Source organism: Chamaea fasciata, unplaced genomic scaffold (genome assembly GCF_029207755.1).
Source record: "Chamaea fasciata isolate MVZ Bird 193981 ecotype frontalis unplaced genomic scaffold, bChaFas1.0.hap1 SCAF_1, whole genome shotgun sequence".
In the NCBI taxonomy this organism is placed as follows: Eukaryota; Metazoa; Chordata; class Aves; order Passeriformes; family Sylviidae; genus Chamaea; species Chamaea fasciata.
The window spans coordinates 152261305-152278122 of NW_027094086.1; the positions used below are offsets into that span (position 1 = coordinate 152261305).

At 47.8% G+C, this 16818-nt stretch overlaps 1 protein-coding gene across 1 annotated transcript in view; it reads right to left on the reverse strand.

Moving 5' to 3' along the window:
• The window catches only part of KIF9 (kinesin family member 9), a 28018-nt gene extending 11275 nt beyond the window's left edge, over positions 1-16743 (reverse strand). Inside the window, exons 1-14 of the mRNA XM_066193697.1 lie at positions 16680-16743; positions 16036-16199; positions 14897-14984; positions 14166-14331; positions 13922-14028; positions 10899-10982; positions 10671-10763; positions 10009-10156; positions 8113-8177; positions 7459-7536; positions 6300-6368; positions 5528-5632; positions 5174-5229; positions 4626-4761 (exon numbers count right to left, since the gene is read on the reverse strand). Coding sequence (XP_066049794.1) covers positions 4626-4761; positions 5174-5229; positions 5528-5632; positions 6300-6368; positions 7459-7536; positions 8113-8177; positions 10009-10156; positions 10671-10763; positions 10899-10982; positions 13922-14028; positions 14166-14331; positions 14897-14984; positions 16036-16199; positions 16680-16727 — 1407 coding nt within the window. The 5' untranslated portion in view covers positions 16728-16743. The remainder of the gene's footprint in view (positions 1-4625; positions 4762-5173; positions 5230-5527; positions 5633-6299; positions 6369-7458; positions 7537-8112; positions 8178-10008; positions 10157-10670; positions 10764-10898; positions 10983-13921; positions 14029-14165; positions 14332-14896; positions 14985-16035; positions 16200-16679) is intronic.
• Positions 16744-16818: the final 75 nt, after the last annotated feature.

Consider the following 16818-nt stretch of genomic DNA (forward strand, 5'->3'; position numbering starts at 1 on the left):
ACATGAGGAAGTGGGATGGAAAACCCACCTCCTCCTTAGCAGCCCGGGTACGTGAACTAAAAAAAAAAACACCTACCACAAAGAGCCCATCTAGAATCAATGTTGCTCCTGTCTCTCGTGCACAGAACTCCAGACGGTACAGGAATGACGATATGACTGATCCTCTTGAAGGAACCTCAGAAACATATTTACAAGAAGAGAGCAATGTATGCCATGACCAAAAATAGAGGGGCCCTGCCTCTAGCCAGGTAGAGGAAAGAGACAATCGGATCTACTGGACTGTGTGGATCCGATGGCCTGGAACATCTGACCCACAAAAATATACAGCTCTGGTTGATACCGGTGCTCAGTGTACTCTGATGCCATCAAAGTACGTGGGAGCAGAACCCATTTCCATTTCTGGAGTGACAAGAAGATCCCAGGAACTGACTGTACTAGAAGCTAAAGTAAGTCTAACTGGGAAAGAATGGCAGAAACACCCCATTGTGACTGGTCCAGAGGCCCCATGCATTTTGGGCATAGACTATCTCAGAAATGGGTATTTCAAAGACCCAAGAAAATACCGCTGGGTTTTTGGCATAGCTGCTCTAGAGACAGAAGGCATCAGACAACTGAGTACCTTGCCTGGACTCTCAGACGACCCCTCTGCTGTGGGACTACTGAAAGTTGAAGAACAACAGGTGCCGATCGCCCGAGCAACAGTGCACCGTCGGCAATATCGCACCGACAGAGACTCTGTGGTCCCCATCCATAAGATGATTCATGAGCTGGAGAGCCAAGGGGTGGTAAGCAAAGCTCGTTCACCCTTTAATAGCCCTATATGGCCCGTGCGTAAGTCCAGTGGAGAATGGAAACTGACAGTGGATTACCGTGGCCTGAATAAAGTCACACCACCACTGAGCGCTGCCGTACCAGACATGTTGGAGCTTCAGTATGAACTAGAATCCAAGGCAGCAAAATGGTATGCGACCATTGATATTGCAAATGCCTTTTTCTCCATTCCTCTGGCAGCAAAATGCAGGCCTCAGTTTGCCTTCACCTGGAGGGGCGTGCAGTACACCTAGAACCGACTGCCCCAAGAGTGGAAGCACAGTCCCACCATTTGCCATGGACTGATCCAGGCTGCACTGGAAAAAGGTGAGGCTCCAGAACACCTGCAATACATTGACGACATTATCGTGTGGAGAAACACCGCAACAGAAGTCTTTGAGAAAGGAGAGAAGATCATTCAGATTCTCCTGAAGGCCGGCTTCGCCATCAAGAGGAGCAAAGTCAAGGGACCTGCTCGAAAGATCCAGTTCCTGAGAGTGAAGTGGCAAAATAGACGGCGTCAGATTCCCACTGAAGTCATCAATAAGATCACTGCAATGTCTCCACCGACCAACAAGAAAGAAACACAAGCTTTCCTAAGTGCCATAGGTTTCTGGAGGATGCACATTCCCGAGTATAGCCAAATTGTGAGCCCTCTCTACCTGGTCACCCGCAAGAAGAACGATTTCCACTGGGGCCCAGAACAGCAGCAAGCTTTCGCCCAAATCAAGCAGGAAATCGCTCATGCGGTAGCCCTTGGCCCAGTCAAAACGGGATCAGAGGTGAAAAATGTGCTTTACTCTGCAGCCGGGAGCCATGGTCTGTCATGAAGCCTTTGGCAAAAAGTGCCAGGTGAGACTCGGAGACGACCACTGAGATTCTAGAGCCAAAGCTACAGAAGATCCGAAGCCAACTACACTCCCACAGAAAAAAAAATCTTAGCCGCCTATAAAAGAGTCCAAGCTGCCTCAGAAGTGATTAGTACTGAAGCACAGCTGCTTCTGGCACCTCGACTACCGGTGCTGAGGTGAATGTTCAAGGAAAAAGTTCCTACCACACATCACGCCACCGACACCACGTGGAGCAAATGGATCGCCCTGATCACGCAGCGCGCCCGTATTGGAAACCTGAATCGCCCTGAGATTCTAGAAATTATAACAAACTGGCCTGAAGGTGAGACCTTTAGATTATCCTCTGAAGAAGAGGAGGAGCAAGTGACACAGGCCGAAGAAGCCCCACCATATAACGAGCTCCCAGAGAGTGAGAGACGATATGCCCTTTTCACCGACGGTTCCTGCCGAATTGTAGGTGCTAACCAGAAATGGAAAGCTGCTGTATAGAGCCCCACACAACGAGTTGCACAGGCTACCGAGGGAGAAGGTAGATCAAGTCAAGTCGCAAAGCTTAAAGCTGTCCAGCTGGCTTTAGATATTGCTGAACGAGAGAAATAGCCAAAGCTCTATCTCTACACTGACTCATAGATAGTAGCTAATGCTCTGTGAGGATGGCTGAACCGCTGGAGAAAGGCCAACTGGCAGCGCAGAGGGAAACCCATCTAGGCTGCTGAAATTTGGCAAGACATCGCCACCCGAGTAAAAAGGCTGACCGTAAAAGTTCGACACGTAGATGCGCATGTACGCAAGAGTCAGGCTAATGAAGAACATCATAACAACAAGCAGGTGAATCGAGCTGCCAAAGTAAAAGTATCTCAAGTTGATCTAGACTGGCAGCACAAAAGAGAATTGTTCCTAGCTCGTTGGGCTCATAATGCCTCTGGTCATCAAAGGAAAGATGCAACATATCGATGGGCTCGTGACCAAAAGGTAGACATTACTATGGACAGCATCTCCCAGGCTATCCATAACTGCGAGACCTGTGCTGCGATCAAACAGGCCAAGCGAGTGAAGCCTCTGTAGTATGGCAAACAATGGTCAAAGTATAGGTATGGAAAAGCCTGACAAATTAACTACATCACCCTTCCCCAAACCCGCCAAGGCAAGCGCTACGTCCTCACCATGGTGGAAGCAACCACTGGATGGCTAGAGACCTACCCTGTGCCTCATGCTACTGCCCGGAACACCATCTTGAGCCTGGAAAAGCAAGTCCTGTAGAGACATAGCACCCCTGAGAGAATTGAGTCAGACAACGAAACTCATTTCAAGAATAGCCTCATAAGCACTTGAGCCAAAGAACACAGAATCAAATAGATATACCATATCCCATACCATGCACCAGCTGCCAGGAAGGTGAAACGCTGCAATAAACTGCTTAAAACTACCCTTAAGGCACTTGGTGGAAAGACCTTCAAAAATTGAGAACAGAACTTAACGAAAGCCACCTGGATAGTCAATACCCGAGAGTCCATCAATCGAGCTAGTCCTGCCCAGTCTGAATCCTTGCATACAGTGGATGGAGATAAGGTCCCTGTGGTACACATGAGAAGTATGTTAGGAAAGACTGTTTAGATTAATCCCACCTCGGGCAAGGGCAAACCCGTCCGTGGGGTTGTCTTTGCACAAGAACCTGGTTACACTTAGTGAGTGATGCAAAAAGATGGAGACACCCACTGTGTACCACAAGGAGACCTTATTTTAAGTAAAAACTGTGTGTAAGATTTCATTATATATATATATGTGTGTGTGTGTAGTTTAAGGAAGGTATTGATTTGGGATGATGTAAATAGTAATAGAATAAGGGGTGGATAATGTCCTGAGTTGAAGTATATTCTATCACCATCTTCAAGAACTGTTGAAACCAGGTGAGGCAGTGCTCCCTGCCTCCTCCACTCTGGCTTATCTTCTGTTAATGGGCCATCAGCACCTTTGCTACACAGCTCACAGATAACCCCCTCCTGGACTACCTCCTGTTAATAGGCCCATCAGGCCTTATCACATGACTCACCATCCCATTGTGGGATGCTCCGCCCAGAGGGAGAAACCAAGCATTCCAGCCTGGATATAAGCTGAGACTCTGAACACCAGAAGGGGCTTACCCACTGAATTCCCAGAGGACCCGAGCTACCAGACTTTTCTACAAGATCACTGCTTCAGGAAGACCACCTCATCTGGACTGCTTCCATCACTACGCTCAGGTTGTATTCTGACTCTGTCAGTGGTCTTTTGTATTATTGCATTGATTTTGTTTTACTTTCTTTCCTTTTTTTCTTTTTTCCTATTAAATTGTATCTCTGACTTGGAGCCTCTCATTTGTTTTGCCTTGAAACTACTACAATGGCTTAGGTGGGATTGAGACACTTGGCTCCAGAAATAATGAGGATTCCAAAAGGGATCTCGGCAGGGGCCTCACCTTCCCCAACGCGGTGACACACGGGTCACTTTGGAGACGGCATCGTACAGGACAAGGGCTTTAAACTGAAAGGGGCACTGTTTGAATGGGATTTGGGGAAGGAATTCCTGGCTGGGATGGAATTCCCAGAGCAGCTGTGGCTGCCCCTGGATTCCTGGGAGAGCCCAAAGGCAGGCTGGATTTGGTCTGGAGCGGCCTGGGAACAGTGGGAGGTGTCCCTGCTCATGGAATGGGATGATCTTTAATGTTCCTTCCAACCCAAACCCTTCTGGGATTCTACTTCCCATCTGATCAATGATTCTGTGCAGGTGAAGGCCCCAGTTAACCCCTCTGCTGCCAGGAATTCCTCTTTGCTGATGGCTCATCTCTGCTCCGGACGCAATTTTTGACAAACTCACCCCACCGACATTTCTGAGTTTGATTCCAACAAGGAAAATCTTTGTGCAATTCCCACTTTGGCAGCAAAGGAGGCAACCCTAAGGTGGATTCTGGGCCAGGTCAGGCATTACCGTGTCCTCCTGCCCCTCCTCAGCCGCGGGCAGACGCGGCTCAGAGCTGGAGTCAGAGCCACACTCTGAAGTGATGTCTCTCTGTCGCAGCCTGTACTTGGTCCACAGCCTGCTCTCCACCTCTTCCTCCTGCTGGCTGAGGGAAAACCAGCCCTTTAGGAATCCTTTCCCACCTGTGCTCCCTGCCAAAGGCAGATTCCCAAAGGGAAAAAAAAAAAAAAACAAAAAAACCCTTTTACCTGTGCTTTTATCCCCCCCATCATCACCTTTGTCCACTCTCTTCCTCTCCTTTTCCATGACATTCCTTTAGGGCTCTTTGATATTAAAGTGGTTTTTTTATGGTTATTTTAATCCTTTCCAGGACTTTTTACTGATCCACATCCGACCATTCTAACTCTGCTCAGTCCCACCCCCTTGTTTGAACCTTTAAGCCAGGTTGGAGAGGGCTTGGAGCAGCCTGGCATAGTGGGAGGGGTCCCTGCCCATGGAATTGGGATGATCCTTAAGGTTCTTCCCAACCCAAACCAGCCTGGAACGTCTGAACTTACCTTACAATCACTTTGAACTGTCTAAACACCTCCTGGATCTGCCTGACATTCACAATCTGAGGGAGAGAGGCACAAAGCCATCGATTTTGGGGATTCATTATATAAAGAGCTTCCAAATAAATCCGTTTAAGAGGGTTCTGAGATTGAGGAAAAGTCTCCTGGAGCCTCCAAACCAGCCAAACAAAAATGGAATGAAAACATGCAACAGACTCAACACGCAAAAAGGAATTAAACTACAGTTCTGGAGTGGATTTGGGGTGAAAAACAGCCTCTCCAAAAGGCATTTTCAGGGCTCCCCTCGTGGAGGAAAAGGGGATGGAACCAGGATTTAAGTCCTTTCCTTTCACCACGTACATCGATTTCCTCGATGAGTCCTCTGAGGTATTTCCGCACCTGGGATCTGATTTCTGCTCTCTGGGTTGTACTCAGGGGTTTGTAACTCACGAAGGAGCGATTTGCCTGGGGGAAAAAAAAAAAAAAAGAGATGGAAAAGTGAGAACCAGGGAGTTGCAGACAGCTGAGGGAGCCTGGGAGAAACTGGGGACAAAGCTTTGGGCAGGTCCTGTCGCGGTGGGACAAGGAGTGATGGGTTTAAATTAAAAGAGGGGAGATTCAGGATGGATTTAAGGGAGGAATTCCTGGCTGGGAGGGTGGCACAGGGTGCCCAGGGCAGCTGTGGCTGCTCCTGGATCTCTGGAAGTGTCCAAGGCCAGGTTGGACATGGTTTGGAGCAGCCTGGAATGGTGGGATGTGTCCCTGCTCATGGCAGGGGGTGGCACTAGATGGGCTTTAAGGTCCCTCCCAACCCAAACCGTTCTGGAATTCTGTGATTCCCCTGCTCTGGAGAACACCTGGAAATGCTGTGCCCATTCCTGCTTGGGATTCTCATCACCTGGCCTGGCAGGAGATGGGATTTGGGAGCAACCAACCGACAGAAGAGCTTCAAGAGTCTGGGAGAAAAAAAATCCAAAACCACCCAAACCCCATCTGCAGTGGCTGGGGATGGAAATTCCAACACAATTCCCTCTGTGTGGGATCCTAGGGATTTCCCTAAACCCCAGAGGACGGTGCTGGGAGCAGAGGGAAGGACACAACCCCTCTGGACAATGAATCCACTGCTCCTAACCAAGGAGTCATGCAGGATCAGCTCTTGCCTCAGGAGGTGGATCTCCTTCTCCAGAGCTTTCACTGATGCCTAACAGGGGGGAAAAAAAGGGTGAGCAAACAACTAAATTCTACCGGGGGGAAAAAACCTGCTAAAAGCAGCACGGATTTGGCTGCTGGAGAAAACCCCAGCTCCCTCAGGGCTCGCAGCAGGGAATTAGTGGGTCTGGAAATCAGTTTGGTTTTGCTTTGATGAGCTCCCTGCAGGACACTTGCTGCCTGCAGAGCCTGCCTGAGCCATCAAAGAAGGGCCAGTGTTGTTTACTGGGATGATTTCCTGGCCTGGAATTGCAGGGACCATCAAATTCCAGGCTCTGGGATGTTATCCTGGAAGGCAAGCATCGGTGCAGGGCTCACCTCTGCCCTGAACTCAGCAGCTCTGACGCTAACTGGGACAAAGGAGAGATTTTCCTGGGCTGGGTTTGACTGAATTTCTCCATGACATGGAACATCTTCAAGGATTCGCTCTTTAAAAATGCGTTTCCAGGAAGGTGAGCACAAAACTCTTGGGATTCAGGGAGAAGTGGACAACTGAGCTGCTTCGAAGTGACCTCTGGAGCACCAAAGCACAAAGTTTCCTTCCAGTTTCAGCTCTGGCAGTTTGGTTTTCACTCTGAAAGTGCACTCTGGTATCCTGTGACATTCCTTCCTTTAAAGGATTTCCTTAATTAACCAAGTTTTCTAATTGTGGAGAAGCTGTTCTGTTACCAGCAGCAACAGGGATAAAGCTGCAGGAGGGCTGGAGAGCTGAATCTCATCAGAAAAAAAAAAAATTGTGGGATATGCAGAAGAAAGAATTCCCAGGAAGATGTGACCACCTGCATGGCTGTGCCCCAACCAGGGAAGTGTAATTAAAAACTGTTTTAAAAGGTTTAATTTGGATCCATTTTATCACCCACCTAAAACCAGCAGCGTCAACTTGGCTGAGGAAATGTCATTTATTAAACAATCACTTGGTTAATGAATAAAACGTTATAAAAACAAAGATAAAATTTTCAAATAAAATAAAATTTTCATTTTCCTCTGGGTTTTTTTTTGGGGGGGGGGAGGGGGGTAATTATCCTAAATATTAATGACAATATGATAATTCTGCCCTTCCTCCAGGCCCCTCCTGTCCATACCTCCCTGTAAAAGGGCTCGTTGGGGGCAGGCTCTGCTGTCACCCAGTTCATCCTGGTGGCAAAGCGAAGGGAGGACAGCTGAAAAAAAAAAACAACACAAAAAAACCCAAAGGTTTGAAATAAACAAAAGAAATACTGGCAGAAATATCATTTTCCAAATCTTTCTACTCAATTCTATCAGATCCAAGGGCAGAGGAACAGAAAAATCCGTGAATTCCTCCAGGTGATTCCTTCCTGCTGGCTCCCACTGGGGGATTTTCACCCATTTTCTCATTCCCGGGGTAAAAAAACGACCTCTGGGAGGTTCCTCCTGATTCCTGCTGCAGCAGGGAGCCAGCTCAGCTCTGCTGTGAGCTGGGGCAATCCCAGGGAGTCCACGAGGTGATGTCCCATGGAAACACGTTAAATAATAATAATAATAATAATAATAATAATAATAATAATAATAATAATCTCTCCAGTGAGCTTCAATCTGAGCAGCTCCTGCCTGCTCTGCCTCAGGCTCTCATCCGACTGCTTTTGAGCCTTTGGGATGAGCTCCGCAAAGTTTGGGATGAATTAGGCAGGAGGTTTCCCTGTCAAAACCCTCCAGAGACTGTTCCTTAAAGCAAGGACCAAATTCGGGGGGAATTTTCGATTTCAAGGACTACTCACAGTCTCTTCCACATGCTCAGCCTCCCCATAGATGTTTGTCACCAGGACGGTGTTGCAGTTTCCGCCTGAAAAAAAAGGGAAAAAAAAGATAATAAAAACAGCCCAAATAATATCATTTTGGATGATTTTGTTGTTGTTGTTGTTGTTCCCTTTTCTGCAGCGTATTTTATTATGCGCTGATTCAAACGGAGGAGAGGAATCCCAGAATGGTTTGGGGTGGAAAGGACTTTAGGATCATCCAGTGCCACTCCCTGGCAGAGACATTTTCCACCATCCCAGGCTGCTCCAAACCATGTCCAACCTGGCCTTGGACACTTCCAGAGATCCAGGAGCAGCCACAGCTGCCCTGGGCACCCTGTGCCACCCTCCCAGCCAGGAATTCCTCCCTTAAATCCACCCTGAATCTCCCCTCTTTTAATTTAAACCCATCACTCCTTGTCCCACCGCGACAGGACCTGCCCAAAGCTTTGTCCCCAGTTTCTCCCAGGCTCCCTCAGCTGTCTGCAACTCCCTGGTTCTCACTTTTCCATCTCTTTTTTTTTTTTTTTTTTTTTTTTCCCCAGGCAAATCGTCCCTTCGTGAGTTACAAACCCCTGAGTACAACCCAGAGAGCAGAAATCAGATCCCAGGTGCGGAAATACCTCAGAGGACTCATCGAGGAAATCGATGTACGTGGTGAAAGGAAAGGACTTAAATCCTGGTTCCATCCCCTTTTCCTCCACGAGGGGAGCCCTGAAAATGCCTTTTGGAGAGGTTGTTTTTCACCCCAAATCCACTCCAGAACTGTAATTTAATTCCTTTTTGCGTGTTGAGTCTGTTGCATGTTTTCATTCCATTTTTGTTTGGCTGGTTTGGAGGCTCCAGGAGACTTTTCCTCAATCTCAGAACCCTCTTAAACGGATTTATTTGGAAGCCCTTTATATAATGAATCCCCAAAATCGATGGCTTTGTGCCTCTCTCCCTCAGATTGTGAATGTCAGGCAGATCCAGGAGGTGTTTAGACAGTTCAAAGTGATTGTAAGGTAAGTTCAGACGTTCCAGGCTGGTTTGGGTTGGGAAGAACCTTAAGGATCATCCCAATTCCATGGGCAGGGACCCCTCCCACTATGCCAGGCTGCTCCAAGCCCTCTCCAACCTGGCTTAAAGGTTCAAACAAGGGGGTGGGACTGAGCAGAGTTAGAATGGTCGGATGTGGATCAGTAAAAAGTCCTGGAAAGGATTAAAATAACCATAAAAAAACCACTTTAATATCAAAGAGCCCTAAAGGAATGTCATGGAAAAGGAGAGGAAGAGAGTGGACAAAGGTGATGATGGGGGGGATAAAACCACAGGTAAAAGGGTTTTTTTTGTTGTTGTTTTTTTTGCTGGTTTGGAGGCTCCAGGAGACTTTCCCTTAATCTTAATCTTCCAGGGAACACCCACAGCTTCTCTGGGAATTCCAGCCCAGCCCCTCCCCACCCTCCCAGCCGGGAATTCCTTCCCATTATCCCAGCTAAGGCTTCTTTCAGTAAACAGAAGCACAAAGGACACACCAGAGTGTAACTGGGCACAGAAAGGGCACAGAAAAAGAGGCACGGAGCGATTTGAAAAGCTGAAATTTGTGTCTCATGGAATGAGGGTGCAGGAAGAGAATGGGAATAAAACCTCTGAGCTGCAGGTGTTTGTGTAAAGATTCTGTTTTTCAGGATGCTCAGAGAAACTCTGGCTGCTCCTGGATCCATGGAAATGTCCAAGGCCAGGTTGGACACTTGGAGCACCCTGGGATAGTAGGAGGTGTCTCTGCCCCTTCCAACCCAAACCATTCCAGGATTCCACAATCCCTTCTGCCCTCAGGACTTGCTGCGCCCATTGAAAGAGCAGCTTTGCAGGAGCTGTTGGGATTTCCCCGGGCCTTACCCAGCGAGTCCTTGAGGACGTGGGTGAGTTTGCTCTGCCTGAAGGGGATGTGCTCCCTCTTGGGATCGGCCAGGGCAATCACCAGCTGCTCCAGGAGCGACAGGGATTTGTTGATGTAGGAGGTTTCCACCCGGACCTGGCCCTCGGACTGCAAGGGAGGGCAAAAGGAAACAGTTCTGGTCGCAGAACAGGAGAGGGGAGGGTTCCTCAGCAAGGGAAAACTCTGCAGAGCTGCTGTGGCTTTGATTCTCATCGACCCAGAGAGTCGGGGAATGACTGAGGTGGGGAAAGGGCTCTTAGATGGAGCCCAACCTTCCCCCAGCCCTGACCATGTCCCCAGATGTCACATCCACGGGGATGTTAAATCCCTCCAGCAGTGGGGATTCCACCCCTGCCCTGAGCAGCTGGGCCAGGGCTGGAGAGCCCATCCCGGGAAGGAATTTTCCCAATCTTCCTCCCCCTGAAGCTGTTTTCTCCTGTCCCTGTTCCCCTCCCCAGCTGTCCCCTCCTGTGCAGAGCCACCAGGTCCCCCCTGATCCCCCTTTTCTCCAGGCTCAGCCCCTTTCCCAGCTCCCTCAGCCCCTCCTGGAGCTCCAGCCCCTTCCCAGCTCCATTCCCTTCCCTATTTTTCCAAAGCAACCGGAGGAGTTCCCATCACTCACCCCAGTCTTGCTCAGCCTCTCCGACCCTGCCAGGTCAATTAAGGTGATTTGAGATTCAAGGCATTTGTGATTGGTGTAATCTCTGGAACGACACTGAGGGAAGGGGAGAAGAGAAGCTGCACTTCGGGGCAGACAAAAGTGAAATACAGGAAGAAAAGAGACTGCCAAGATCCTCTCGGATCCCTAGGAAGTCGTTTCAGTCCGCAGGAGCGAGGCTGGAGCTCTCACCTCAATGTACATGGTGAAGATGCAGTGGGATCTGGAGGAATTCTTATTCAGGCTGTGCTCTGCTATCACTCTGTTGGTCTCCCCCTGCCAAGGGAGAGAAAATTCCAGGCTCAGCTCACGGGGTTGGGGCTTTTTGAGGATAAGCCAGGCAACATCTCTGTGGCTCTTGACACTTCCTGATGATTGGAAAAGCAAAGGGCTCCCCAAGCTTCAGATGGCAACGCGGAGGGGTGTTGGGAGGGGCCCTAAAGCCATGGCAGGGACACCTCCCACTGTCCCTGCTCCAATCCCTCATCCAGCCTGGCCTTGGGCACTGCCAGGGATCCAGGGGCAGCCACAGCTGCTCTGGGAATTCCAGCCAGCCCGGAATTCCCAATCTCCCATCCAGCCTTCCCCTCTGGCAGTGGGAAGCCATTCCCTGTGTCCTGTCCCTCCATCCCTTGTCCCCAGTCCCTCTGCAGCTCTCCTGGAGCCCCTTCAGGCCCTGAAAGTTTTCCCTGGAGCCTTCTCCTCTCCAGGGGAACATTCCCAGCTTTCTCAGCCATCATCACCCTCCTTCTCCTCCGTAAAAAGGAAGAGGCAGCTCCTGCACATTCCAGAGCTCAGGACAGCACTGGGTTATGAAAAAGGCTGGAGGAAGGTTTCTAAGGACAGCAGATGGCTCGGGGTGAGGATCCACTTCCTGCAGATCCAATTATTTATCCCTGTTTTTCCTCACAAACTGAAGGAGCCGTGAGGGACAGAAAGATGCTGATCTCATACTCCAAGTCCCCTCACAAACCCGCCCACGTCAATTCCAGCAGTGCCACGATCATCCCAAACCATCTTTCATTTGGCTCGCCTTCCAGAATCCCTGAGCCAGGGACATTTTCCTTGCCAACACCAAGAGTTTTCCCCAGGTTTGGTTTTTTTTTTTTTTCCCCCACCACAACCAAGAAGGGGATGGCTGAACCTCATTCCTCCATCTCGGCCGCCCGCTCCTGCTTCTCCCCCTTCAGCCAGCACCCGCAACCAGGGGATTCAAGGGAAGAAACCCGGGGTTTTCTTGCCTCGAAAAGGAGATGCAGAGCCTGCTCCTCGTGGCTGACAGGGTGGATGGAGAGCCCCTTGACAGAAGCCCCCCGGGGACCGTCCGTGACCGCCAGCGGGTTGTCCTTGCAGCCCCGGCGCGGCGCCAGGAGGTCGAACAAGGACTCGTTGTAGATCTCCAGGTAGGAAATCCGCACGGTCACCAGGGTGTGGAGGAATCCTGCCGCTGATTTGAAGACCTGCGCCAAGGAAAAGGGGGTGTGCCCGTTCACAGGAGGGATTTTTCAGCTGTTCGTGGCTTTTCGGAGGGGATATTTGTGTAGGTGTTGGGATGGGTGTGGCGTGAGATGTCAACAGGTATGAAATAGAAATAGATAGAAAACGCAGCTATCAATCAAGGCATAAATATCAACCGAAACAAAACTATCGAGAGGTATAAAATATAAATAGATCTAAAACATAAATACCAAAACCTAAATAGGAGCAGGTGTAAAATATAAAGAGATCTAGGACATAAATATCAATCAAAACCTAAATAGCAACAGGTATAAAATATGAATAGATATGAAACATAAATATCAATCAAAACAGAAATATCAACAGGTGTAAAATATAAATAGATACAAAACATAAATATCAACAGGTACAAAATATAAACAGATATAAAACATAAATCTTGATCAAAACCTAAATATGAGCAGGTATAAAATATAAATAGATATAAAACATAAATATCAAACAAAACATAAACATCAAGAGGTATAAAATATAAATAGATATAAAACATAAATATCAAAACATAAACATCAAGAGGTATAAAATATAAATAGATGTAAAGCATAACTATCAACCAAAAAATAAATATCAAGAGGTATAAAATATGAATAGATATAAAACATAAATATCAATCAAAACATAAACAGGTACAAAATATAAATCGATATAAAACATAAATATTGATGAAAACATAGATATCAAGAGGTATAAAATATAAATAGATGTAAAACATAAATATTGATCAAAACATAATCAACAGATATAAAATATAAATAGATATAAATACCAACAGGTATAAAATATAAATAGATATAAAGCATAAATATCAAGAGGTATAAAATATAGATATAAAACATAACTATCAATCAAAACATAAACACCAACAGGTATAAAATATAAATAAATGTAAAACATAACTATCAATCAAAACATAACTATCAATCAAAACACAAATCTCAACAGGTATAAAACATAAAGAGATACAGAACACAAATATCAATCAAAACAAATATCAACAGGTATAAGATATAAATAGTTATAAAACAGGAATACATACATTGAGGGGTATGCAAGACATCAATTTCCGTAATATGGAGGTGGATATTGATAGAGAGAGAGTTCTGAGCAGCTCCAAGGGCACCTGGGGGTGTGTGGGGCTGAATCTGAGCTCGGATTGGGGTTTAATGATCCAATAAAATCGTGGAGTTCCGGAATGGTTTGGGTTGGGAGGGAGCTTAAAGCTCATCCAATTCCACCCCTGCCATGGCAGGGACACCTCCCACCGTCCCAGGGTGTCCCAAGCTCTGTCCAGCCTGGCCTTGGACACTTCCAGGGATAGCCAGGGGCAGCCAGAGCTGCTCTGGGCACCCCGTGCCAGTGTCTCTCTCTTAGAGGTGTTTTTTATTGATTTTATGATCAGTTTTCACCTGATTTCACACAATGGCAGGTTGGAAAACGCCGCTTTTGAAGGCTCAGTGACATTTGGGGAGCAGCAAGAACTCAAACAGGATTTAAAGAGGAACAGCCTCTGAGGATGACAATAAAACTCCTTTATGCTTTAGCCCTCATCCCTGGGGTAAAATGAAAGGAAAAAAAAAAACCAACCAAAAACCCACATGAAACTTCTTCAAACACTTTTCAATCAGGAAGAGCTGGTGGAAGAGTGCTTTGGGGTTTGGGTTTTTTTTCCCTCCTCTTTTGCCAGGCAGCTGCAGTACCTGCTGGATGGCTCTGGGGATGATCCCTCGGTTCCTGTACTCCGAGGCTGCTCCCGTCATGGTGTAGGTTTTGCCAGCCCCAGTTTGCCCATAGCACATGATGGTACCTAAAAAAAACAACCAAAAATAAAAATGAATCCAAAACCAAAAGGAAGGAGCCTCCAAGAGGCCAGCAAACGGATCTTTGCTCCAAATCAACCTCTTTGTATGAGCAAAAGGATGATAATCATTGCCATAAAATCACCGTTGTAGCCCTGCAAAGCTTTGCACACCAAATCCTTTGCCACGGTCTGGTAAACCATCTCCTGGGAAGCGTTGTGGAGGAGCCCATCCAGCTTGAAGGACCAGTCAGTCGGAGAGTTATTCACAACTCCTCCCCTGGGACTCTTCTGGACGTGGATATCGATGCTCTGCAAGCCAAAAAAAAAAAAAAGAAAAAGAAAAAGAAAAAGAGAGAGAGGGAGATCAGCTCAACAGCCCTGAGGGGTTTTTTTCAGCAATTGAGGACTTGGGGTTAAGTAGAAAAGGGAGCACAAATAACAGGAGTTATTTTTACTGCCTTGGGTGGTTGTAGGTGTCCTAAAAATATCGGGTGATGCTGTCAAAATTCTGGGGATAAATATTATAAATAAAGGGAAACGTGGTGGAAGCTCATCTGTTTGGCTTTTCGGGGCATTTTTGTGCCGCGGGGAAATTCTTGATTAAGCAAAGGGAGGGATTTGCATCAGAGGGGATGGAAATAGGCTGTGCCAAATGGGTGCTTAGCACCGGGAATTCCTCCCGGATCAGCCCTTTGGAAGGTTTTCCCGGTGGTTGTGCCACAGGAATTGTGTTTTCAGTCCTCAAGCAGGACACACACCTCCCAGAAATGCCATCCATGGCCTCAAGGGATGGAAAAATCCTTCGGAATCCATTGGAAAAGCTGAAATCAAACCTCCCCCAAACCTTCCCCACCTCCAGTTTCTTTTCCTCTACCTTGTTGTCTGAGCCAAGCTTGATCATATCTTGGGCAAAATGAGCGCTGGGCTTGACCCTCACAAAGGCCAGGACTCGCTTGGGTGCTCTAAGGAGAGAGGGGAAAAGGAGAAAAAGAAGGATCTTGCATCGCCTAAACTGAAATTTGCATTATTTGCCAGCAAAAGGTGAGGCAGAAATGAGCAAAAAAAAGAATCCTGCATTCCCCTAAACTGAAATCTCTATTATTTGTCAGCAAAAGGTGAGGCAGAAATGCGGAAAAAAAGAATCCTGCATTCCCCTAAAGTGAAATTTATATTATCTGCCAGCAAAAGAAGAATCCTGCATTCCCCTAAACTGAAATCTGTATCATTTGTCAGCAAAAGGTGAGGCAGAAATGAGCAAAAAAAAAGAATCCTGCATTCCCCTAAACTGAAATCTGTATCATTTGTCAGCAAAAGGTGAGGCAGAAATGAGCAAAAAAAAGAATCCTGCATTCCCCTAAACTGAAATCTGTATCATTTGTCAGCAAAAGGTGAGGCAGAAATGAGCAAAAAAAAAGAATCCTGCACCCCCCTAAAGTGAAATTTATAATATCTGCCAGCAAAAGGTGAGGCAGAGGAGTCAAAAACCAAAATAAAATGTTGACACTTGTTCAGCTGCAGTTTTTTATTCCCTGTTAAAAGCAACTGTGGGCAAAGAGCTGCTGGAAATTCCTTCTGAGCTTGGAAACTGGGAATTCCTTCTGCTTGGAAAAGTGAGGGTGTGGAATGATCCTGACCTCCTGATTTCCTCGCGTCCACCAGGCTCAGGAGTGTTGGATAACACCAGCCTCGGTGCTAAAAAGCCAAATATTTGCAGGAGGAATGGGAGAGGGTTTTGTTTTGTTTTGTTTTGTTTTGTTTTGTTTTGTTTTAAATCATTGAAATTCCCCAACGAGCAGCTGATTTTTCAGTTTCCTGGAGGAAACATCCACACAGGGAGGGCTCAGGGATCATCCAGCTGCTCAAGCCACGTGCACTGAGGAGCTTTAAATCCCTGGAAATGTGTAAATCCCACGTTTTACGCCCTCAAACACTTCCCCCCCAGACAGCCCGTGCTCAATAACTGCGTGAGGGGTGAGCGACAACTTGGAGTTTGGGACAAAACCTTTGGGATACCTGGGGGTGCCAGCCCCGGGCTCTGCAGCAGCGAGCAGGGAGGAAATGATGCTCTCCTGGTCCTCATCCTTCTCCTTCTTCTCCTTCCCCTTCTTCTCCTCCTTCTCCTGCTCTTGGTCCTTCTCCTGTTCCTGGTCCTGGGATTTCACAGGGGTCACAGAACTCTGTCCCAAAAAAAACCAAACCCCAGAACTCAATGCTGGAATTATTTCTTCAAAGCAAGAAAAACAGCGGGGAAATTTTTTTTTAGGGGGGGAAAAAACTCCACTAGGAATCAGGACAAATCCTAAAGGAGTGGGATTTTCCTTGGTGGGGCTTTGGAGAGGTGAGGACAAAAGCAATCATTGCCTGGGATGGAATTCCCAGAGGAGCTGTGGCTGCTCCTGGATCCCTGGAATTGTCGCAGGACAGGGCTTGGAGCAGCCGGGGCTGGTGGGAGGTGTCCCTGCCTGTGGCAGAGGGTGGAATTGGATGATCCTTAAGGTCCCTCCATACTAGATCACCCCTGAGGTGTGTGGGGGGTGATGCCCAGGGCGAGGGGCGGGGGATGATGCCGCCTGTGTGGGGATCCAACCTCCGATCACCCCTTGAGGAAAGGAGAACGACACCCCCCCTCCCGGGCATCCCCCGCGTCCTTTTTCCACCTGCGAGCCCGCTACGGTCGAGTCCGGCGTGGCGTCCGGGGTCGCCATGGCAGCGTCCACTTCCGGCTTCTCTATGGCAACGGCATTTTCCGGCAGAGCCCGGAAGTGGCCCCCGCGTACGGCGGCCGGGCGGGGCCAG